Source organism: Wasmannia auropunctata, unplaced genomic scaffold, assembly GCF_000956235.1.
Source record: "Wasmannia auropunctata unplaced genomic scaffold, wasmannia.A_1.0 LD335973.1, whole genome shotgun sequence".
In the NCBI taxonomy this organism is placed as follows: Eukaryota; Metazoa; Arthropoda; class Insecta; order Hymenoptera; family Formicidae; genus Wasmannia; species Wasmannia auropunctata.
The window spans coordinates 333,303-359,100 of NW_012026917.1; the positions used below are offsets into that span (position 1 = coordinate 333,303).

The window sequence follows — 25,798 nt, forward strand, 5'->3', positions numbered from 1 at the left end:
GACCAACCAACCGACCGACCGACCGACCGATCAGATCGATCGCCGCCCTTGGCGACAAGAGGACCCGGCGATGCTGTAGTCGATACAAAGTCGTCGCACCTGAGCATTACACGTACGCACCGCCATTACGTGATGCGGTCGGCGAGCAGCCGCTATCAGTAACCATGCAGCCACTAACGCCTACGAAAACGCTTCGAATCTGACCGCAGACCGGATTGCAGGGAGACAATTAGCCGAACCGCCCTGAATCACGGGACGGGACGTGAACGAGCGATTTGCGATCCTACCTCGGAATTACGAGACGAGACAGTAGCGGAGCAGTAGGATCCTGTGTGTAACTAAACTCCCAACTAACCCAAATTGTGCAGTATCTATAAGAACGACTTGTTGTATAATACTCTCTCTAATCTGAGACTTTCGTGCGAGACCGTCGCTCTCCTATCTCATGCCACGCGTCAAGACGACTCCTATCCTCTGGCTTGGCATTAATTTAATCGCGCTCTTGCGCAGGGATGAACGCGCATATTTGCAAAGTCGATCCCCTGGCAGAAACGTCGTCTCTGGGAAAGCGCGGAGTAAGCCGAACAAGCGAAATGGAGTTCGCCTGCCTGCGCGATTTTCCACGTTTATCTATATTCGTACAGGCACGAGAGAATCGATTATTCTGCGTCCCGATAACTTCGGGAGAGAGAGAAAGAGAAAGAGAGAGAGAGAGAGAGAGAGAGAGAGAGAAGAGGAGGGCAGGGAGAGAAAGATTCGTAGAGGCGACGTGTCGGCATTATTGCTCATTTGATTCGGCGCGCATCGGAAAATAATGTAGAAAATTGTTCTGCGGTCTTTTTATCTCGATTTTAGGGACGCTGGTCAGCCGCGCGGGGCCGACGGGTGCTTTGTCTGTTTTCCATCAATCACGCGGACCTTTTCACCGTGCGGATATCGAGCCTGCCCGTTTTTGCGTGCGGTGCATCCCGCTCGATTGCAATCGCGGCGAATTATTGAATCTGCTGCATCTCGTCCGGCCGGATTAGGTTGCACGCGCGGATCGTTCGGTACACGATTGCAATTTGTTCACTTTATCGCGAAGCGATGTAAGAATATTTCAAGTGCAATGCAATTTTTAAGAAATATAATGGAAGTCAGATATTCAAACAGTAATATCAATATCAATTATAATTGACGTGTAATGCTTTAATTATCGCGCAAAGAGAATATGAGATAGTTTTCTTTTTTAATTAATGACTGTTTTTATGAAAACATAACATTTTGGCAGATAATAATTCTATGATATTTCATTAATTAATATTGCTGCACTTACCAACTTGAACTGCATGAAATCCCAGTGAAATCTACTCTGATCGTGTAAGAGAGTAAATCGATATCATGGAACGGATGATATTACTTTATTTGATGACGTACTTAAACAATGATTTTGATTAAGGCCAGTAGTCACGCATACATACAGCGTCGTCGAAACGACCTTCTGGATTATGTAAACTATAATTATATAATGACATTCTTCTATGGATACCGATTATCTCTGCGCCTAAAAAAAAGATGACGTCGTTTCATAAAAAAGAGGCAATGGTTTGATAAAGGATTGTGACTCGGCCAGGATTTGAAATCTTTTAATATGGTGATATTTACAACGTAGACTGCTCGTAATTTCGCTTGTACCAGGAAAACCCCCCAAATGTCATCTGCCACACGAGTATTTTTCTTTCCTAAAATCGACGATACAATATTTCGAGGAAGTGAAATAAACCATCACGGAAAAGCATACGTTCTCGGCTTAAGAAATTTGTTTTTCAGGATTAAGATACACACGTATGCGCGTCGCTTCAACAGCATATTCGTGTAGTCGATGAGACATTCAGAAAGTTTAATTATTCTTAATCGGAATGACGAGAGGGTAGTGTGTGCTTAACGTTTACTTGAAACATTAACTTATATATATATATAATAATCGGACGTCATTGTATATATATGTACATACTATATGCGAACGTAAACCCTGGTTAGTCCTCGAGTCCATGACAGTTTCTTAGACGATACCGCATACGGGCATACGGGAGTAGATAAGTAATTTTGAGAAAAAAGTTCGTCCGAAAGTTTTTTGATAATTAATTTTCCAAGCAGACGATTACCGCATTTACATTTGCGCGGAGACGTTCGAGCATCCAAACAAACGGGCGTGTTTCCGTTTATCCCTCGACAACTTGACGATGATGATATATCGCTTAGCTTTGCTAAACTACTCTACAACATCGTGCAAGCTCCGCTTTTAGGGGTTCAGTCTCGCATTATCGAGACGCGATTAATCAATATATTCGCCGATTTCTCAGCGAAACGAACGTTTTCTTCGGAAAAAAACACACGATAAAATTTGCCTAGATCATACTTAATTCAATCTGCGTAATCCTCTTTTCAATCGATCAGAAATTCCATTTCTCGCCTCGATCGTCGAATTCGTTAAAATCGTCGCGGAAGAATTCCCGCAGAACGCGAACGTACTGGGCTTCACAATTCTTAATAAGGTCTCCACACCTGTCTAGGCTTAGGACTTCTCTCTCTTCGCGATCTGATGGCTTCTCTCTCGACGTCTATCCCGTCCTCCTTCCTTCGCGTCGTCAGATCCTGACCGACGTTCTCCTTATCCTGACCCTTCTTCGTGCTAAGATCGACCGTACCCTCTAGACGGATTTTTACAGTGAGGTCACCGCGACGGGCGATCTGATCCTGATCGATTGGGAGATCCGAGTCGTTCAGGTTCTCTATGCTCTGCCGTAGATGAATCGACGCTTCTTGGAAGGTGGCGTCCGTCGATGCGGCGTCCTCCAGGTCGCTCCTGATTGGCGAGATTCTCGGGGAATCTTGCTCGGGTATAGACTCGTCGCTTCTAACGCGGTCTCTGTTCAGATCCTGATCGTTCTTATCGTCCACCTCGATGCTGTCGTCAGGACTATCCAGCCCGGATCGACGTAAAACACCTTGATCGTCCCCTCTCCGTTCCTCGTCTTTCGTGCTGCTCTCGGGACTGTCGCTGCTGTTTCGAAGTTTCCTGAGTTCCTCCAACCGGGCCTGATCCGGCCTCTGTAATCGCTGCTGTGCCATTCTCAAAGCCAAAGCGTGCCATTCCGGCTCCAGGATGTACTGCTGCGTGTGATATAGGGGGTTGTAAAGCCAGGAGGACTGCGGTAACAATGGCGCGAATATCGATCCGAAGATGGATCCCGTGGCGCCCAGCAGATGAAGACCTGTGTTACAAACAAGACGTCAGCTCTACCTACGGGCCAGGCACGGGGAGTCGTGGATTGTTGGGCAGATCCCGAGTTATGTGTATCTCTTTTACCTTGAAAGTGTGAGTGATGTCCGGACGGGCTGGGCGTCGTAGTGGTGGTAGTCGACTCGGCGGGTGGCGTCGGTGCCGTCACTGAAGCCGTCGTCAACAAGCCCGGACCGGGGTTCCCGGGTGACGTTGTCGGCGTTACTTCCCTCACCGACACGCTGATAGGACCCAGGTCGTTCCTCGAAGATTCTTACAGACATATCAATTACGCGCCCATTAATCGTTTAATCTCGCTTGAGAAAACGCCGCATGTTATTTAAGTAAAATATTCTCTCGCACGACTTAAATTTTCTCTATAGAATTCTTATTTCTCGTAACGAGACTCTCGTGTCTTTACCGGCGTTAGGTCCAGGTAGCCGCGGGGATCTCTGTTCGATGGCGTGATGGAAGGGGTTGAAGGCCGACGCACCAACCGGCTGTGGATGTGTATGCGGGTGATGACCGGGGGGCGGTGGAAGACAGTGCGGTGGTAGAGATCCTCGGGGTAGCCCGCCCCATCCCTGGCCCGCTCCTTGCTCCAGACCCAGGTGTTGCAATCCTGTGCAATCAAAGAAATGCAGATTACACGTTTCCGAGAATTCTGTTTGTTCAGCGTCTCCGCTGTCATCGCACGCCACGGTGACCTCTATGTCGTCTGAAAATATTTTGCAATCGAAATACACACGTTTACTTTTTAAGTGTAATTTATATATAATACATCTACACGTTAAAACAATCTAAAGATATTTAGATACAGCCATTTATATGAAAAATTGACATTATGAAATAGAATATGATTTTTCAGAACTGCAGAATAACGCAATGTAGACGACAGTATCTGAAAGTGACTGATACGATTTGTTTTGTGACAAGACGTAACATATTTCTGGGCATCACGGTGGCGTTGTATAATTTTTGGCAGGTAAACGGTGATCGACTGACAGTACGAGTCGTAGAAACGCATCCCTTTGACGTAGAGGCGGTTTTGACGTGGATGGACAGTCAAATTTATCCAACAGAGAATGCAGAGACGATCGATCACCTTTTTTTCGATAATAGCCAATATCGCGCGGCCGCGCAAGCATGTGTTTGAATGCAATTAAATTTATGACATCAAAAAGTTCGTTCATGGGTGATCGGTCGGACAAACCAACTGACATAAGTCGCATCGCTGCTCTTGCTGCACATTTATTTATAACACATTTATTTGTAAAACAACGAATTGATTTTTTATCATTTTTTTTTTAAACAAACCGTGCTTCTTTCATAAAGATGATCTATAGCTGTTAGCTCGTAAGGAAAAGAAAATTCTATTTCTTTCAATTTACATAATGAATAAGTGACATAATATTGATCTTCGGCACGTCGCGGTGTAAGAAGAATGCAAGAAGTAAGCACCGTGGTCATCAACGTGGTATCGGTTTTTCGAAAGACCTTGATCAATAACAGATTATGCCGTCATCTGTGCGGGGCAGTTTAAAAATTCCGTGAAGGCTGCCGCGAAGCCACCGTGCGCAACGGGGGGGTAGGAGCCCCGGCGGGGTGGCAAAACAGGGGAAATTTGCCTTCGACGGAGCGGGGAGAATTGTCCAGTCACTGGCACGAGGGCGTGACCATCAAGACACGCAGATCGCCCCATTGGTTGCTCGTGCGCTCCCACCAGTCCCGCCGCGGCGGGTGGTGGGACGTGAAAAAGCTCGGTAGGGGTCGAAGGGGTGATTTTTAAGCTCTCTTTAAGCCGCGCGCGCTCGCCAGAGAGGACACCGCTATCTCGCGTTCTACCACACCGGCGTGGCACACTGAACGGACTAGCCGTGTGAGAGCTCGTAGCCCTCCTACTTTATGAGGGGGATTAAGAAAACGATAAGAGACGCGCGAAAGCACCGCTGCCACCGAGCTTACGGAGGCCAACGGACGGCTTCTGTTGGCAGGAGCATGAATAAGAACCGCTTCGGTAAGCCCTTCAGACACCCGGATTCTTAGATGACGGATGCATCGTGCGAACATTGTTCGATAACTGACAATACGTCAGTTTCCCTTTTGTTAATCAAGTTTAGGTCGTCGTCTTAAAGATAATCTTTCACCTATTGATAAAGTTTGATTTTAAATGATTAAAGTTGAATGTTATTTATGATGGAACATTTGTGTGACAAAATTACATAAGAAAACATGATGATTAATAATTGTAATAATAATTTTTATGGTTTTTCTGTAATTATTAAGATATGATTTTCAATTTATCGGAAAAAATTTTAAGAAAATTTAAAGAATAGTAATTTATCTTTACCTGAAATAGCTTTGTCAATTTTACATGTGGCAAAAACGTTCGACACGGCCCGCATCCTTTTTAGAGCGGGTGTAACATATTTTCAATTTAATAAACCTCGAAAATGCCGTGCACCCTCTTTCGACGGAACTCGCGTGCCGGCTTGGGTTCGGCTGGCGGGCGATAATTCCGAAAACAAATGAAGACTAATGAGGGGTGGGTCCCGGCGAGATCTGGGAAAGAGTGAGAGCGAGAGAGACAGAGTGCGGGAGAGACGCGAGGCTGAAAGGGTTCAAGGAGCCGCTTGCTACCCTTTAAGGGGTGAGAAATGTTAAGCTTAAACGTTACGGCCCTAGGGTTAGTTGCCTTTGCGTGTGCCTTCCATCGGGGGCTTTAAGGGATGATGTATTATCGAGCAGCGTGCTCAAAATGTGCTACGTACTTTGGTCGCGCCGTTCCCGAGATGCGGTAATGTGACGTCACGTGTAATATGAGCTTTTAAGCGTAGCTTTATATACGTTTCGCCGCCGAGCCACCCGCGGGGTGAATTAAATTTGGTCACGTCGATTACAGAATTCGTTGGCGCGACGTGATTTCGAATTTCGGCTACACTTTTCACTCGCAATTATTACCACAATACCGTAGCACAGGTCTGTTCGAGCCTAAAAATAAATCGCGTTTCTTATAAAGTCTTTCGAGTCTTTGAAAGACGTCATAAGTTTTACGCGTGTATTGCGCGAAGTTTTGCAGCGATGAAACTTAAGAAACGCTTTAAAGACGTTGACTCGAAGCCTGTCACGCAGCTTGTGAACGAAAGGGGGGAGGGGACAGTCCTTCAAGTTCTTCACCTTAAACCTTCTTGATCTCACCACTCTGAGATACATAATAAATTAATTCGCGTATTTTCCTGTCTGTCTTATCTATTCAAATCTATGCAAAACAGGCGTTAAAAACGCCCTTCTTGCTGCTAAGGCGTTAACCCTTGCGGAGCTCGATCTCCCCCCTCCTTTCCACAGCCTCTTTACTTCCTCTCTCTCTCTGTTGCTCTCTCCGACTCGTTCGTCGTACCTCTTTCCACCCCGCGTTCTATCCTCTAGCTACTGCTGGTTGGATGTCTTTGCACACCCACCCTTTGCGCCCGTTCTCATTATCGCGTCGCAGCAACCCCTAAAATGCCACCCTGGAAAGGTCCCTGGCACCGATCTAAGCTCTACGAGGAGATATTTCGAGAAAGGACGAGAAAATTGCTATCTCTCTTCCTTCTCTGCTCTATCTTTATCCCACTGTCGCGATATTTTCTCTTTGAAGTCGAGAAAGAGAGTGCAAAAATGACGGATCTTTTAAGAAATTGGCAATGCTCAGCGGTGCATAAATTTCCATTCTTATTATGTTCCGTGATTATATAAATAATTTTAATTTTAAAATTTGTTGTACTGTCATCATTAATTGTGTAATAATTGATTCAACGGGTGCATTAAAAAAATTTTACATAATCTTATTAAACTATTTTAAAATTGATCATATAGAATAAAACAAAATTTAACATTAATTGTTTATTTTAACATAAATTAATCAGCATACTTTTGTCATTTAATAATTGAAAATTCATTAAATATACGTTATAATCATTATTAATAGCATCGGTTAGAATAATAAATATATTAAGTTCAATAACTGCACATATCAGTCTGATTCTCTGACGTTACATAAATGTAGTACGTTGAAGAGATAAATCGATCTCGAGGATATCGCGAGATATCAGATTTCTATCTCTTAGGCTCGCTGGATTTTCAACGATAGGAACGGAGACGAGAGATGAGACTGAGGCTAGAGGGAGCGTCATTAGTTACCGTCGCTTCCAGAGAAAGGTCCCGGTCGCCGGACCTGATTAAAAGACGGAACACCCCGAGACGCCCTTGCAAGACGAGGGGGGTGAAATGTGACGCGAATTTAAAGGCTCCGCAGTGATTCGACACGGGGGTGGACAGGAACAACCCTTAAAAAGGTTCCCTTTAAGGAAACGTACGCCCGAAGGGTTGCCGGCCGCGTACGGTTTTCCGTATACGTGAAAGAGGCCCTTTAAACGCGTCGCATCGTAAATCAGGTACGACCGTAGCCCAAGTTCGGAAGAGGAATATAATCTAACGATCGTAGCAGACCACGATAGGACTTGTCGCGATTAGGCCAATCAAGCAGTCAATAAGATTTACGATATACTTTCACATTTAGAGTTATAATATAGTACAGTTATAATATAGTGGTATTAGCGTAGCAGTGATTTATTTATTTGCATAAAATGAGTCTCAACAACATGTAGAATGTAGAATAAGAATTCTACACTTATCGCAATCGTTGGTCACAAATTATAGGTTCGGTAAGAAGGGAGATCCGCTTTAAAGAAAGTCGCGAATTTACTGCAAAACGATCCAGAAACGAAGCGACAGTTTTAAACTCAGCATTCTTAACAATCTCCCCCAAATGAGGTAAAGGCCACCTTATTGAAACAGGGGTCGCGATTTTTCCGGTTCTCTCTCTCTCTCTCTCTCTCCCTCCTCAAACCCTCTGCCACCCCTGCCTCTCCCTCGTAGGCGGTTAATTGACACGGGAGAGCGGAAAGAGGGAGGGCAGATTGGGGGCTGCACGAGCTGTTCTTGTTAACTCGAATCTTGGCACCTCGCGATTTTTCATCCCCTTAGCCAGACTGACAAAGACGACGGGCTCGGGCCTCCCGGGACGCGCGCGATCGGGGTGTTTTCGTTCGCGGACAATCTCAGCGACGGTCTGCCGTGTGGTATCTGTCACCGGATACATTAATTTTCCCTGAACTTGCTAGCGATCGCTTCTGAATGTATCGCTCATGAAGCTCTTAAAAATTATTGTAATAGTGAAGCAAAAATTAATGCATCTTTCAATTATTTGGAATATTACAAGATTTTTGATCTAGGACATTATTTTTATAGTTCGCGTATCTATTGTAACACATCTATCTATTGTAAGTGATTTTTAGCAAAAATGAGGAAAATATGGATTATTGAAGAAAATGCTTTTGACAAAATTGTGAATGCCACTTTTAAACAAGATAAAAATATGTGTACAATATAAAATTAATTACACCGAAGAACATGTCATTTTGATGTACGAGATTGACGAAAGAGACAAATTAGGAACGATATCGGAGATCGAATGGAAGAAAGGGCACACGCGGCTGTCCGTCGGACCTCGACGTTCTCACGAAGCCCTTAGGGAGCCCATAAAATTCGTCCCTGCTGTCGAGGTAGGCCCGAACGAAATTTAATAACATCCCCCTAGTTACACCTCAATGGGCACCTTAACAACCCTGCACGGCCAGCCACTCGTCTCACACCCTCGAGATAGTGCTCTTCCCTTTCTCCTTATCAACCCTCCTCTGGCGTAGATATCTAATAAACCACCTCTTGAACACCCTTACCTAGTCAGCGATACCCGGCGGCCGGGCGGGCTTTGAAAGTTCGAAAGGTGCTCGACTGACCGACCCTCCGCCGGACTGGATGGAGGCGCAACCTGTGAGCCGACCGGCGAACCCCGAGCGAAAGGGTTGAAAAAACTCGCGAGCACATCACTCGAAATAAACCGATCGATATTCGTTGAGTACCGTTTGCACCCTGCCGAAACAATGTAGGTGACCCAATTGTGCGAATGCAATTAATCCCGCGGCGTGCTAAAACCGTGCGCCGATGATTTGCATTATATCTCTAACAAATTGATATTCTTTAATATCGACAAAGAATTCTGATCGATTCCAACGAAATTAAGCTCGTCAAAATGTTTTACAACATGATTATTTTTACATCCTATTATAAAGTGAGATCGCGCACAGTTTGTGACATTTATTTAAAAAATGTCGCATAATTCCTGTGATTATTTAGCCTAACAATAAGTGCCAATGATTTGTCGAGGAATCATATTAGAACAATCCGCGGATCGAATCTCGCGACGCAAAGAGAAGAAAAGTTAAAGCTCCGACGTACTACCGGGCGCGGCAGTGGCTGATTCTTGATTGAGCAGACCGGGGGGGCTGCGGGGGTCGCGGACGGGAGTAGCAGCAGCAGCAGCAGCAGCGAGAAATCGACGGCAGGACTGCCATCCCGTAGTACGCCTCGGGGATAGGAGGGAGCGAAGCTCCGTTAAGCCGCTTATCATGCCGAAACAATACACTGTCGGTGCACCAGTATCAGTACCCGACCCTCACTGCTCCGGGCTAGTCCCATCAAAATTTGGAGCTTCGAACGAGTTTCAATGGAATTCGTGCCACCCGACTGTCCTGTCGAACCGGCCGGATACCTGAAAACTTTTTCGAAAACGTTGGCGACGGTGAAATCGTTTAAACCATCGTTTATATTACAGCGAACGCATTATCGTCCCGAAAGAAAAAGGCTGATTGATTACAACGCCCAAAAGCAATCCCGGGCGAAATTTTCGTGATTTATTTAACGAAATTTTTTGCATTTATCACAAAATTTTTTTACAAATAGTACTGCAAATATCGTAAAATTGCGATGTCAGAAGTAAAAAATAAAAAAAACTGATTCAACTTGATCGTTTAAGTTGGAGAGGTATTTTACCGCGCCCGTAAGCCACTCGATGGCAAAGTTAACGGAGAGCCAAAGTTTATTCGCTACTTCGCCGTGAACCGGGAACCGAGCGGCTTCCTCCGAAACGAAAAGGCAGAGTTCGCGCCCGGGGCTTAATCAGAGTCTTCTTCACTTAGAGGCCGGTGGCAAAACTCAATTTTGAGTCGGTGCCTGCCGACGCTCAATTTTGACACCCTTCGCAGCCACGAAGCCAGGCGCGCGCGAAGAGGGCGTCGACCCTGGCCCGCCGAAGTTGCCGCAGTTCGCTCTCCTCTCACGGGAGGGGCACGGCAAACGGGGGTTGCAAACTTAGTTATCTATCGACGGGGAGACGTGCCGAGAGGCTGAAGGTGAGCCTCACCGGAACCCAGGTACCCAGGCGCACAAATTCGTCGCGACGAAGACTACGGGAGGCTGGCGCGCGTGTGTCTTTGATTAGAGAGCATCGACTTACCCGACAGTTTGAATCCCAACGGGTCCTGCGGGTGTCCGAAGGGGAATGGACGAGGTCCGAAGTGAAAGGGATGAAAGGCCTGGTGTCCTGCAACGTGGGATGAATTCATGAATTGTGTGTCGCCGCGGCCGTCGCGATTCGATGGCAAATTCGCGACAATTCGCGACGGCCGCGCATCCGAATAATACATTCGCCGATTGGCCTCGTTAATTAGGAGTCTCGATTAACTTTTTTCGCGGGCACGGGTGACTTTAATAAAAGCTATTATCTTCGGTAGGTAAAGTCGTACTCACTTGTCTTCGATCGCGGCTCCCTCGGACCGTCCACGGTCACCTTGATCGCCTTCGAGAGGGTGGCCACTTGCGGCGGCGACGTCTGCAGCATGATCGTCAGCGTGAAGCTTTTTCCTGAAAACGAAAACGCGCATGTAGACGTCGGGAGGTGGGGAAGAAATTATCTCCTGGCGGTAAAACGCGGCGAGACGAGTTTCTCCCAGTGGGACGATATAGCGTATCGTGCTTTGGCTCCGTTGCCAGATCAAAAACCATAAAGACACGCTTGGATCCCGCGCTCCTTGGTTCGCGCGGACTCTATTATTCATATCCAATTCGCCGACCGCGAAAAGAAATATTCTCAGTACACGTACACTCTCATGAATTGCATTCACTTTCGCGATTTACGTTTTGCGTTATCTAACCAAATATTCTATACCGCGAGTACGTTTGCGTGTCGAAGTGAAACGAGTACGCTTCACAAGCGTTTACGCAATGGTGACTGCCACTTTACGCGTTAATCGAATTGACGCCGCGAATATGGTTGCCAGCTATCGCGATCGATTGGATTTGAAATTTCTTGGCGAACGGATTTGATCCCCGTTGCTATCGCGAAGGATATGCTCGACGGCATGCACGAGCGAAACGGGCAAACGCGAAACGCGCGGTGCGCGCTCGCTGGAAACAAAACACAAATGTGCCGGAAGTAAGGGGTGAACGAGTGACGCCACTGCGTCGATGTTTGTTCGCGTATAGGCTGGAATATGTTAATGTTGCCGGCGCTAAACGCGACCACCCTCTTCCCCCCTATAAATACGCAGCTCCCGTATTACGCGCGATTTCGTTGTTTTATCTTTCAACAGCATTCGGTAGTCCGATAAATGAGATATCATTTCCCTCGAAATTTTGAGACAATAATTTGCCCGAGACAACATCTTGAAATATTGCTTTTAACAAAATATATTTACAATTTACTGTATAATTAATTGTACTTTCTTGTGAATTTCGTATTTGTTACTTTAATTAATTCAATAATTTTTGAAAACATATCACATATATTTATTTATTAATTTTTTTATAATATACCTTATCGTGATTATATTTTTGTACTGGTTGCTACAATGTATCGAAGTACAGTTTCTAATTTTTATAAATATATTGTAATATAAAATACGCACGATAAATATGTTTTTTCGCACGTTAGCGTTTTTCGTTCTCCAAGTCCGTCGATGACCTGGAACAATATTGGCAAACGCGCAGATGAAGCGCGACTCGTAACTGGCCGGGCCGTTTACTAAATTTCGATGTTTTCGGCACAAATATTTCAATCGATGACGCGCGCGTCGCACGGAATTCGTCACGCGTTCGACGCATCGAACTCGGTCCCCGGTAATCGCGCGTACGCGAAATAAAACGCGCGGGGGCGGCCAGCCATCTCGTCGCATCGCGTCGCGTCGCGTCGTGTCGCATCGCAAATACCGAACGAAGAAAATAATAACCGCGGCGAGATATGTGCAGGAGCGAAAGCGAGACATTTACGCGCTTTTCCGCGCGCTCCGCGCGACAATAAAGTTATACAACTTATAATGGCGTCGCCAAGTGCGGCCGGTATGTACACGCGCGTGGTCGGGTAGTTTTATTTTATGGTGGCGCTCAGCCGGGCCCTCCCCCTCTCCCCCCTGGTAAACGACCGCGTTTTTACGGTGAACCACGACATTTAACCGGCTTACCGCCCGTCGCCGGGCAAAATACCGGACTTTAACTTCGCCAAGGGAGCCGTGCCATTTCCAGCGCGCTCCCTTTCGCGTCGCACGGTGATTGGCCGTTATTTTCGCGCCACGCTGCATGTTTCACGATGTCCATCCAAATGTCCCATCAGGACTGATTTTACATCTTCTGCATCGTATTTCGTTTCATCTCGAGATATAGGTAATCTCGATTTTTTTTTCTTGCTGCTTCTCTCAAAAAGATAAATTTCCTACGTAATAAGTGATTTGTCATACGTATTCAAATAATACATGCTTCTAATGTGCAAACGATATTTCGAATCCTCACGTCTCACGATGGATATGAAAGATTTCGCCAGTGATATTTCGCGGCTGAGAGTTAACGAGACCGAAGTTTACTGCCAACGTGGTGTCAGAGGCGCGAGAGGGCGGCGGCAATGCGAATCAGGGGTGATGGCAGGCATTTTGAGGGTGTTTATGAGGCATTATGTGTAACTCGCTGGAAGAACGATCTACCCTTCGGGGATCTCTACAGCCTACCCCTCTCCTCCTCTTCCCCCCGACTTGTCTACGTCTAGCGAGATTCTAATTCATCGGTCGTTGTATACGAATGAGATTCAATACGAGCGATGGTAAATTGCACGTGAAAAGCCGGGCTTTCCCAGTTCTTCGAGATTTTGCAGTGATCCGATTACAACAAAATTGATTTACCGCGCGATTTATGAGACCCGGGAAACGTTGCGCAACTTTTTTCAGTAGTGATGCTTCCTTGTTTTAAGCGCTTCTTTACGCACACCGGATGATTTCGCTCATCCTACGACAGCATCCTTTGTACTCACAAACAAGTTTGAAAAAATTGCTAATCCACGCACACGCATCGTACGTCACTTTTATCCAACAAAATATTGCCTGGTCGCAGACGCGATTGAGAGGATCCATAAAGATTATGATGTCCGAGTGGGCTGTAGAGTTTTTCGTCGTACTGGACTTTTTCGGAAGATTATCGAAGAGCTCGCTATTTTCGCGCGGCGATATCATGTATTAGCATTTCTCAAATCCAGATTTTTAATTTCAAGTTGTATCGAAAAGAAAGATCCGGGTTATGTAATTTTCACCAAGAAGATGATTGATTGTAACCGAGATGTTTACCAATTTTAAGCTTTTGCATTGCAAGAATGCAAAATGTGGTCTCGAGTGTTCTCGCGACGGCGATTTAGCCCCAAAACGAATTGGCCGAGAGAAATTAATTCGGGCAAGGTTGGCTCGCGTCCACTTATGCGCGACGAAGATTCGTACGAGAAGACACGAGAATGCCGAGTCCGCCCTAAGTTTACTCAGGGATCATGCAGTGTTAAAAACTCCCCTGTTTGCCGGCGAGGCGAGTGCGAGTGCGAGGGTTGCTCGGATCGTTATTTCGGAGTGTTTGTCGTGTTTTAAGATTCTGACGTTTTGACTACCCGAATCATGAATAAACGAGGCTGAGCGTGCATCGCCGTGACATGTTTGAAAGAACAATTCTTTTTTATCTTTATTTCACACGTCCACCGAAATCTTGCACGTACGAAATCTTACACGAACATTGGGAACCTATTAAAAATTTATTATCATTTATTAATCATTTGTATCTTTATCGACTTTTTGACGATATTAGGAATAAATTAATGATTGACAAGAAGAAAACGTCATCGGAGAAGCATATGTTTGGTGATTGTCTCGAAATTCTTTTTTATCTTTATCTAACACGCGCACGCGTTCGAAATCTTAAACGAATATTAGAAGCCAATTAAAACTTGATTACAAGTATTGATAATTTGTCTTCATCATTTTTCTGGTGATGATTTCGCCGGATTCTTGCTGCAGAATAAATTTCCGTGAGGATCAGTTCTCAATAATCGCAACGTCGAGCATAACGACTTTCCAGATGCGACGGCGCGACTGGGCGAGCGGTCATTGAAGCGTTTGCAAAAGCCTGCCTTGCTGTTGGCGCGACGGAATGAGGAGCGAAAAATATCGAGAAAATAAAGTAGGGAAACGTGGAATTAATATATGTGAAAGAAACGGATATGTACGTACGTACGCGACTCATACTACAGACCAGAGCGGAAAATAATGTTTAATCGGTAGAAAATCTCGGCGCAGTCATCCGCCATAGGACCGTGCGTTCCTCGACTCCTCTCCCGCGCGCGCCCCCCGCACAGCGCACAGTCCAGTCCCTTTTGCGATCCCTTACTTGTAACCGAGGGATGGATTTTTTAATTTTTAATTGGCAAAAAACGTCGCCGCGAGGTGGTCGCCGGCGAGATTTCGCCAACCGCTCTCGCGGATTTAACTGGCGTGTTCGGGTTCTCGTAAACGCTAATATCTTCTAACGCTGGAAGTTACATTTCTTCTCGAGAGAATTGTTCGTGTTTTGTTGTCGCTGGAAATTAATTTTCGTATCTCAAAACTCGATTTATTTTGAAACGTTGGTGCTTGTTAGAGCTTGAAGTAAATCCTGTGGAAATCTAAATGAAATCATAATTGTTTAACTGTATTAATTTTTATTTTTTGAAAATAGACGCTTTTTCATTCGTTACTCAGCAGATTTTTTTTTTAAATGAACGTCACTAATGAAGTGTCTGTGGCTCGTTATAATTCGGGAGATTAGCAAATCGAGGGGAACTTTTTCGTGAATTGGACACGCTTCAAAGCAAAGTATTACCCCGATGCAGGGGCAAGTGATTGCAACAGCTGTTCGGTCGACCGAACAGAAACTCGCTATTTTAAAAGGTCGATGAAAACGAACGTCGACCCTTCTCAACGACGACGGACCTTTACGACTTATTAAATCATTTTCGTCTCTTACGAAACTCTTCGCGGCAGCCTCTACAAATAAATTTTCGCAGTTACGTAATCTTGAAGGAATTTTGTGCTGTGTAATAAGAATTGTTCCTTATCATTTTTTAATCACAGCCGAGAATATTTCATTTTATTTGACAAGAAATATCTCTGCACGCGTATAGCTTATTTAGAGGCACACAATACAGTGTGATATTAATGACCGAAGCGTCGATATTCGAACCACGCGTTTTTCTTTCGAATCATAAAGGAGATATCGAAGATTCGGATCTATGCGTTCGCGTCAACGGCAGACTCGGGCTGTACGTTGCAAACGCTTGCCATGCGGCGGCGATCTAAAACGAGACCTCCTTCCACTGAGAAGGGAGAAAAAGAGAGAAAGAGAAAAGCAGAGAGCGGAGGCGGCTCTACGGGCGAGACGGGGATCCATTGCGCCAGGACATCGGTCAGGATCTGGCTGTCGATAGTCGGGAGCTTTCCCTCGGATTCTCGCGCTCTCTTCCTGCCTATACCTCGGCCGGACCGTCATAAAACACAGGTAACTCCGGTATTTATGCCCGTCGTTTTTACGCCCGTCGCCACCCTCTCCCGTCGCGCCGCGCCGCGCCGCGCGCTCTCCGCTCTCTCATCCGCGCGGCACCCAACACCAATGCATCTCGCAGAGAAACACGTATATATATAGCCGCGTCTCCGTACGGCCCGTGACTCCTAGCAGTCGGAGGTTGACGCTAATCCCTGTCGGGAGCGAAAGGGGTGGCCGAGTGATATACGCCCCTGCGCCGGTATGATAATATTCCGCCGTCACCCCCGTAACCCCTGACCGTAGTCGTTACACTGCGTTAGCCGCACACACATCGCGCTGGAAGAGGTCCCTCTTTTGGGTCAGCGCGTAAGACCGAATGAAAGCGATTATAGTCGATTAAAAAGGGTCGGAGCGAATCGGGGGAGAGGGAAAAAAAACCTCCTCGCCGGCTCGACGCGTCCAAGTTTTTCTCACATTCGACCTCATCCGTGTTTATCCGTGACAAAATGAAGATTTCTCGGGGAAACAATCAACTAGCGTCCGCGCCAGAAGCCGGACAAATTATATTTCGTAAAAAAAAACGCGATATGTTTTCTATTATCGTCCGTTATCTTCACGTAGATTATTATTTTTATCTGCAAAACGAGTATCTAGAAATATTTTCGAGGTTTGAAGAGCTGTTACGTACAAGTGGAGAGTTTAAAAAAATTTAAATTTTAACTAATCTGCTTTTCGGCGGATATGTCTGTCAATTTTATACGCACCAACACAAGAATTATGCAAAGCAGATAAGCGTTTATTCTTCGTTTTCTTCGCACCGCGCGGATTTCGGCCGTCACCCCTGCCATCAACGTCGTCACGCATTTCGACCACGATCAATTCTCTTCGTCCGCATTCGCAATATTAAATTGGCCTGACAAAGCCCGCGGGGCGAGCATGAGACAAATATTTGCAGCCGAAAAAGTCGTGTAGCGCGCGCGAGCACGGGATGCGTGTAAAACAACGGAGGCAAAAAAGCGAGTGGAACGCGTGAGGAATCTGTATATAAAATGCACTCCGGGGCACTCCTCGCCTCGTTGCGGTATTATGCAGCGATATGCGCGACGTGACTCGCTAACAAACATCATAAATTTTCGATTTATTCAACGGGATCTGTTTGCCCTTTCTTTCGCAGGATAATAACGTTCACCTCTCTCCTACAGCGTTAGTTCTTTACGCACTGCGCTTAATTCCCGTCCCCCTTTTTTCCCAAATTTTCTCCCCTCTCGTCGCGTCTGCCGCACGCGCGCATAATTTCGCATCCAACCGATATGCTTGTAAACGCATCGCGATGAACAAGATTCAGATTTAACGGCCGGGCAATTCGGGCTGGCGTGAGACGTGTGGAAGGAAAAATCGCGCTGATCGTGATACGCCGCGCGGAACGATCTTGCATCACTCTCATATAGGGAATCTAGAGGCAAATCGTTGCATACCGGCGGTAGTTAGGGGCTGCCCGTAATACAGTAATGAGGGCTTACTGCCATGGAAACCAAAGCCGCTTACAGCCAACCACTCTACCCTCCCCGCTCGCACTCCGTCCCTCTCTCGCTCTCGCGCGCTTCGCTCGTCCCATCCCACAATTTCCTATATATCCGCGATATCTTCATTCGCGAGTCCCGCTAAAAAATTCTGGTAACCGTTTTTCCCGGGTCTCCATTGTTCTGTAACGAGTATCTTGGATCTCTCCATTTTTGGAGTGGAAGAGGCCAATGTGGAAATGCGACGAAACGGTATCCTATAACGCGCCGTTTGGATGATATTTGCACGTAAGTGGGTTGACGCTCGGAAAGAAAAACGCGGCAACGAATTGTAATGATAATTTATGATCGTGCACCCCTGAAAAAATAAACCGCCGAAATAAGCCGATGGGAGGGATGAAGAGCGCCGTTTAGGGTCTACCGTCGGACAAAAGTAGCGCGGCACCCGTCGATATCGCAAACCCCGCAATTTCCTTTTCCAATTTGCCATAAACAAGTCGACCACCCCCTCGTTAACCGGGTAGTACCGCCTGTGACTGCTCTCTTGAAAGTTCCGACGTCGTCGGAAAAAGACGGGAAAAGGGAGAGCGACGGGAGAGAAGGCGGACGCGAGGAGAACGATGGTGCAACTCGGTCGAATTAAAGGAATTAAAGGACGCCTCGTTATTCGTATCTTCCGATTCCCTACCTCGAGTCTCTCCTATATACGTGGGAATGGGAGAGACGAGGGAGGAAGAAAAAAAAGGATGTTGAAAAGTTTGCTCCTTTCCCTGCTGCGCGATCTAGGTTCTCTCATGCCGCTTCTTCCCTCCCTCGCCTCTCGCGCTACTTCGGCTCTCCTCTTCAAGGAGCGAACGTTTGCATTAACCGTCCGTAATGGCTGCGATTATTAGGGAGCATTATTCAGAGACCTCGGACCCCAATTTTTTCTCCCCTCGTCGCTCCTGCCGCGTTCCGCTTTCTCGGACGAAAGAAACGTTGAATTATTGAAACGCGGAGCCGGGAATTAAAAAATCTCCGCGTGCGCCCTCGCTTACCCCCGTGGCGTGGCGTGGCGTGGCGTGGCGTGGCGTGGCGTGGAGTGGGCGGCAGTCGCGAGAGGAGATACCGGGTCACGATATTTGTCGCGTGAATTAAAAATGAGGATGGAACGAGGGCCAGGTGGTGGCCTCGTGCTTGGCTTTCGACGTCGGAAAAACGAGGCCATCAGTCGGGGCACCACCTTAATGTAGCGAGGTCTGAATGATTTAAGACGCCGCATTGGAAGAGAAGGCGAACCAGCGGAAAACTGATCGAGTTTCCGACGTCAATCAATGAGAGTTATTTTTGTGCGAAGCAAATGTACCGAAGGTACCGAGAAAAGGGAAAATATATTTTTCAGAGTTTCATCACATCAATATTTAAAGGAAAATTGTAATTGTGTACGTTAGGGTTTACCTTAACAGTTGTTACGATATTATACAAGGAAGCGTAACTTGTAGAACTTACCTCGACCACTTCGACCGACGAACCTTAGATCATTGAATTTGGCGACCTGGTTTTTCATTAGAGCAGTAGAATTTCGCAGTTCCGCGCAACAATTCTCGTCGTTTCCGGCCCGAACGGTCACGAGGGTACCATCTCCGACCTCGCCGAGAGCTACTACCTTGAAGGCTACCGGAAGAGTCTTGTTCGACCTCCAGTGTGACGGCAATACCGTGCAGACCACATGCGGGCAACCTTATGTTAACATAAAAGAGCTACATTCTTTATCTAAATTAACAAATTTGTTTTTATTAAATCTATTAATCAATTATACAGCATTATCGGACTATGTTTCATACATATGTTAGAAGATCATTTTCCGAGACTTACAAAATTTATTTATTTTGTTATTTACAAAAAAAATACTTTTTATATAATTTTCTAAAATAAAATTTTTATTTTTATTTCTCTTAATTTTACACTATATCACGATAAGAATATGACAACGAATAAGAAATAATCATGTATAGTGAAATTACTTTTATATATTACATTTTTTTATATATACATGTAAAACTGCTTTCATATTATTCAGTACTTTTATATTATAAACGTTAATTTTAAATATTTAAATAAATTTTACCTGTACGAATAAGTTCTCCGGGATGCTCGGCGAGAAGCCCGTCTAATGTTCTCTCGGCGAGCAAATCGGCGGTGAGTGCATAATCGGAGAGATGATTTCCGCCGGCTGAACCTTGAGGAGGTACCTCGTTGGCCAGGTGCATTCTTCTCCTCGAGGACGAGGCCCGGGTCCTCCGGATTCTGGGCCCGCCGATTTGGCTCACTGCTTGATGCGCCTGATGACTGCCACGCACTGATCTCGGGTCGGGATAATCTAGACCAGGAGGCCGATCCTCGGGTCGTGCATCACGCGAAGGATTCGTCATGAGAACGATATCATTGGCTGTTTCGATCGAGATCGCACCTTTCCCTGCGAGTTTTCCGAATGGATTTGGCTGCTCAATTGTTTATCTTGCTTTTCCGAATTCTAGACAAAGTATCTTGTACACGTGTTTCCGTACGAAGAAGATCGAGCCTTACGATCAATTTCGATATGATGCTTGGTCCTTTTGATGATACGTCTGTGTGTTTGTGATATACTTTATTAAGTAAATAACAACCCTTTAACTCCGCCAAACGGAGGTTCCGCCGTTAGAATTGATTGTTATGTTCGACGTGCGAGATCGGTCAGTGTACTCGATAACAGTCCACTCGATAACAGTCCACTCGATAACAGTTACAAGTTGGTCTCACCAGTAGCGGGGAACGCATTACGGATGCACGCCGATATCCTCTTCCGGCGAGAATTGGATTTGTTTTCTTCGGAATCGACAGACACGCGCGCGACTTTTCGGCGGCTTCGCTCGGCCCTCGCGGAGGGCCCTAGGTTTCTTTGATCCTTATTTCATTATCCTGCCTGCGGGGCGGAGGCATGGGGCATCCGTTTGCAAATTCTTCCTCGTCTCGATTGCCAACTCGCGGAGAAAATTCGTTTTATTGGAATCGTCGGCAATCTTGGCGACCCTTGTTTCTACGTATTCTCTCGATTCTTTGATCGAGCCTTCTGCCCGCCGTCTTCTTATCGCAAGGAGCACTTCCCGATCGTTTCGAAACACTTAAATCCGATCGAGAGTCGAAAGTCAGAGTTTCGGAGAAGCAGATTTATCGAGATGCATTTTTTTTTTATCGCGCGCGTCTAAAACACTGTTTCACACCGTCTTCATAATTGATGACGTCATGCTCACACACCTTTTTTCCCTCTGTATTTTCACTGAAATTGTATCGAAATATATGCCGAAAAGCTGTTTCAAATCAAACCATATGTTTCCGTACGTGGCGCTCACCGCGCGAAGTTTCGCCGAACTTTGGCGAGGGCCGCGCACGTCACGTGTATCTCTCTCTCGTCGATCGAAATCTTGATCAATCACGAAAACGCATTATCTGTATATATGTATATCAAATAACGAATCTAAAATTCGTGGACACTGACGTTGGGATTTCAACTTGCAACAATCGCGGCGACAATCACGATCCGCGATATACATTCATTCGCGCACACCGTCACCAATCCGAAATTTTTCCGCTTCGCAGGATCGCAGGACGATATCCACGAGTGTCCCTCGCCGCTCAGAGTCAGTCGCCGTCGCGGCGATGGTGATTCTTCACCTGGCCGTTGCTTCGGCGGGTGGCAGGGCAGCTTCTACTCGGAGGAAGTAGGATAGGGTGTTTAACTCGCGCGGTCTCGTTTCGGTTCGGCGGTGGAAGATGGCGGCTTCTGCGGTGGAGCCGCGCGGTGTGGTTGCGGTGTATTTTTGAGGCTGCCGCCCCCAGCCACCACCGAGACCACCCTGGGTAACCCTCCTCGCCCCCTCTTTTCGTCGCCCCCGCAGCCCGCCGCGCGTCTCTTCCACACCGCCGCCACCGCCGCCTGCCCTCACGGTACCCGGCTGGTGGGGGGTTGGTTTTTCCAAGCGGTGGGGAAAAATCTCGCTGCCTCTCTCTCTCGCACCCCGGGTGCTCCGGCACCCTTTTTCTCTCTTTGTCCCTTCGCCGCCGCGCGCACAACCTCCCGCAGGACCGCCGGCCGCGTTCCTGACGAATACTCTCCCGCCGATGACGACTCGCGAACTACACAAACCTCGCGCTGTCTTCCCGGCTCCGTCGCCGTTCCACCGAACGACGGGGGACCCGCGGGATATTCAGGGGGAGATGGACTTCCGGAGATGAATCTCGACGCCGCGTATCACCACGCCGCATGATTGCGGTGCGAGATTGACACTCCAGTCGATGATTTTAATCATACACAGTCGTGAGTCATCTACACGTTGCGCACGGATAGAGCCAACGTCTTGTATAGAATACAGGAACACGGTGCACGATAGCGCTACGTAGCAAATTATTTCGCTTTGCCATTCAACAGCAATAACACTCGAAAAAAAAATATTTTTCTCGTACGTGCGCTGTGTGAAACGTATCACGAATTCTTTATTGTGATAATTTTTCCTGGTATTTATGAAGGCATTTCTAACTACACTTTGAACACCATGATGTTTCACTTTTAATATCACTATATATTTAAACGGTTTATATTATTCACAAATTAGGTCCGATCACTTATTTACACATGATGGTCAAATTAATAAAATTTTTTACCAGATATCAATGTTACAATTTTCGCGAAGAAAAAGATAGCTTCTTTCTTTTCAATCTGTTTCGTTACAGCGATTTGATTACGCAGTTTTCAATATCAAATATCAAATAAGGATTTAATTTTGCATATTTGAGGATCCATTTGTCAGAAATAGAAAATACTTTCGACGGCTCTCCCGCGCGATCTCTCGTCTGTCGGCCGGCTTTTTGCCCTTCTCGGTTGATTTCTTCCTGCTTCCGTCGTTCAACGACCACCCCGCGCGAGACTGCGAAACGACACTGGGAAGAAAGGGAAAACAAAGACTGCAGAAAGGCCCCTTGTGTAGTTGCGTTTAGCACCGGAGGAATACGGGGGTTGCGCGACGCTTGGGGGTTCCCGGAGAGTATGGGCCAAGAACGAAGTCGAAACGAAGACGAACGCCAGCCAGAGGGTGAGAGAAAGAGATCGAGGAACACGTTGTTACGCACAAGTAGTCATCCCCGGATTCAGCGGACCAAATAAAGAAATATGGCAACGAGTTATTGCAAAACATATCTCTTATCATATAAACTTTGTACGTAACATAATATAGTAGACTCGTTATGGCAAAGATATAAACACGATGCAAAACGATTTGCCTTTGCGAAAATTTAAATTATACATTTTTTTATACACATTCTTTCATTGTTATTAATTATTTAACGAAGATCGTACGTTTACTTTCATCATCAATCACTGATCTAGTATTATGAAAGCAATTTTTCGTTGTATAAGAGGCGGTTAACGGAATTTGAGGGACGGATTGTAGATTACCGGAATAAAATGGAACGCGACGCGAGAATTGTAACACGTCACTCTTTCGAGAGACAACACGAGACTATCGATCATGACGTATCTGTACCAAGCCGAGAACCCCTAAACGAGACGAGCCCCCTATATAATCCCGCGCCCCTACGCGAGGAACAATGCGACGCCTCCGCGTCCCTAAATGCAGACCTTCCGAGATGCATTTCGTCATGCGTACGTTCTTTCACCGTGCAATGATGTCTCCTGCTTTCAATTACATCCGCCAGTATTCCGGACTTTAGCGTTTGTATTTTATTCTTCCTGAGAATAGTATTAATAACAATACAAGATTTTTTTAAATATTTTAGTTTTACAAATAAATGAACAGCAATTTTTCGCGTATTTAGATATAAATTTTTTTTTTAAATAACTATACATAACACAAAGTTTTCCAAAAAAAATACAATATGAAACATTGAAAAAAACATTGAATTTATTATATGTAATTTAATACCATATCGTTTTCAAGTATAAGATTAAAGAATTTTAATGTCGCATCTTTACATGTGTTTTACTGACAAATTAAAAGAGATGTTAGAAAATAGTGAGAAGAAATAATTCGAGAATATAAAAAAAATGTTTCGAACATGCATAACATTTTTAAATTTTTATTTCGTAGAAGAAACGAGTTAGGGTGAGAATGTAGTGAGAGAGAATGCGATTGGCATGCCAAGAAAACTCTAGGGCAATTTAACCGTTGGCAGACAAATAGTGTTAGAAGAACGAACTTAACGTGCGATATCAAGTGTATTGTAGGTTTTGTACATAATCTGAATCTCCGTTTTATAAAAAAAAGGAATTATTATGTACATGCTCTAGTATTAAATTGCTTTTAAAAAATATGGCTTTTTGCTGTTTATTTAAAAAAGAGAACTGTTAAAAATATTAGATTATTTAATATCTTCCGTATCCTCGATGATAGCGAAATTTTTATAAACTATTACGTCTTTATACAAAAAAAAATATTTATGTTATTATATTTATTTTATTTTATATATGCGCTTAAAATCTAATAGTCTTCCAATATCTGTTGACGAGCATTGTAATCATACGATGTGAACAGCAACAAAATAAAAACTCAATAACTTCACTACCACGCGCAGCCAAAACGATTGGTTTCTGTTTGCGTTTCGGCTATTTTTTTCGCCGATGTCCTTTCTACGGTAACGATATTCTATAACCCGCATACGACACGGTTCACATAATCGGTGAATCGATGAATGCACGACGATTATCGACGCACTTTTCCGTTCAAATTAATTGGACCAATTATCGATGCCGAACAATTATCTGCTGGCGACCAATTAGATCGGCAGGATTTGTCGATGACGTGTTGCCTAGCAAGGAATAATTGGAGCTTATGCATTGTTAAAAAAAAAAGTTACCATGTAAAAAGTTACGTTAATAGATAATCGGTTTAACCAAAATTCGCGAGACGATTTCGACGAATGACCGTCGAATTAAAAAAAAGATGTTAATGTCTCGAAGAACAATTTAAGCGTGATATTTTAACAATAATTCAAATTTACATTCGACGTGTTTTCCAAAATTACCTTCATTTTTAGTTTACAATTCCACGGTTTAAAAATTATTAAAAATTGTCAGATATACAATTTATGGATTGGATTGACATCGTTGGCATGAAAAGTATGTCAAGCATTGAAACATGTTTCTCACGCACACAAAAAAATTTCTTCTTTTTGCCTGAGTATCCCCACGACACTGATGTTTAACCACGGTCACTGACAGGCTCCCTCGCGAAGAACTACGTAATGAGTACAGCCAGGATCACTTCCTGGCGATTCTCGACGCAACGTGCGCCCGTTTACCGGCCAGTTAGTCACACGATCTTTCCCGCTGCAGCGACACTTTGATTTTCGCGGGCGCAAAAAAACGGGCAGATCGACGACAGGACGATAAAGCGATGATAGCGTGGCGACCTAACGGAGGGGGAGGGGAGGATGCGGATAGCGCGGGTGCGCCCGCGTTGTAGAGCGAAGGTAATCACACACGGTTAGCACATGTTACCCGGGGGGCAATTCTCGAAAAAGGCCGCGAGTCGTTCCGGGACGATGTCTTACGAGGGGCGAAAGGGGGGTGTGCAGGGAGGAGGGGAGGGGGAGGGTGGCGAAGAGATCTCGGGGCCCTCGATGGGTCAGGGGTTCGCGGGGGGTCGGAGGGATGTCGGAGACGATAGAGGCGGCGCCGGAGGCGGGCCGCAGTTTTTCAGGAGTTTGCGCATGCGGGTACTTTTATTCCCCACCAGAGCGTCACCGCCGCCTTGGCGTTCTTAGAAGCTTCTTAGGGTGAGTTTTGTCCCCTGCGAGGCGCACCTCCACCTAACCCACCCCACACTCACACCACCGCCACCGGAGGTTGTCGCGCGGAGGAGTCGGCGGACGGCTCGACCCGTCTGACTCGGAAAGGGTTGTACCCACTGACTGCGGCGCTCGCGACGAGTTTTGAATGGCCTTGTAAGCATTTTTCGAGGTTACATTCTTTGATTGTACCCTTCAAAACAGTCTAATGATAGACTCGGATCATGTATGGACTAAATTATTTAGGACAATACAATCTATTCGTAGAATTATTATGGCTACAATTTTCTTGTTCAGGTGACGTTTTCTACGTGCGAACGACGCGAGGTTCCTAAGTCTGTCTAATGGGGGTAACGAGATTATTGAGAGAAACCAACGGAGTAGCGTTAAGGAGTTTTCGGTCTGGAGGTAGCTCGAAATCGGATTAGCAATGAAACGAGTAATC

The 25,798-nt window shown here is 45.6% G+C and overlaps 1 protein-coding gene across 1 annotated transcript; it reads right to left on the bottom strand.

The window, feature by feature from the left end:
• Positions 1 to 1,378: 1,378 nt before the first annotated feature.
• LOC105454866 lies at positions 1,379 to 21,182 on the bottom strand. The gene is made up of 7 exons (XM_011697792.1): positions 19,643 to 21,182; positions 19,024 to 19,254; positions 10,949 to 11,062; positions 10,656 to 10,742; positions 3,684 to 3,884; positions 3,350 to 3,535; positions 1,379 to 3,254 (listed from the first exon to the last, which is right to left on the bottom strand). The coding sequence occupies exons 1-7, from the start codon at positions 19,944 to 19,946 to the stop codon at positions 2,527 to 2,529; spliced, it is 1,851 nt and encodes a 616-aa protein (XP_011696094.1). The 5' UTR covers positions 19,947 to 21,182; the 3' UTR covers positions 1,379 to 2,526.
• Between the last annotated feature and the right edge of the window lie 4,616 nt (positions 21,183 to 25,798).

Excerpts from the sequence above, each read along its gene's own strand:
- LOC105454866 (XM_011697792.1), bottom strand. The coding sequence starts at position 19,946 with ATGACGAATCCTTCGCGTGATGCACGACCCGAGGATCGGCCTCCTGGT. Across the intron at positions 3,885-10,655 it reads GTTGGGATTCAAACTGTCGG|GATTGCAACACCTGGGTCTG; the intron begins GTAAGTCGATGC and ends TTGATTGCACAG. Across the intron at positions 3,255-3,349 it reads ACATCACTCACACTTTCAAG|GTCTTCATCTGCTGGGCGCC; the intron begins GTAAAAGAGATA and ends TTTGTAACACAG.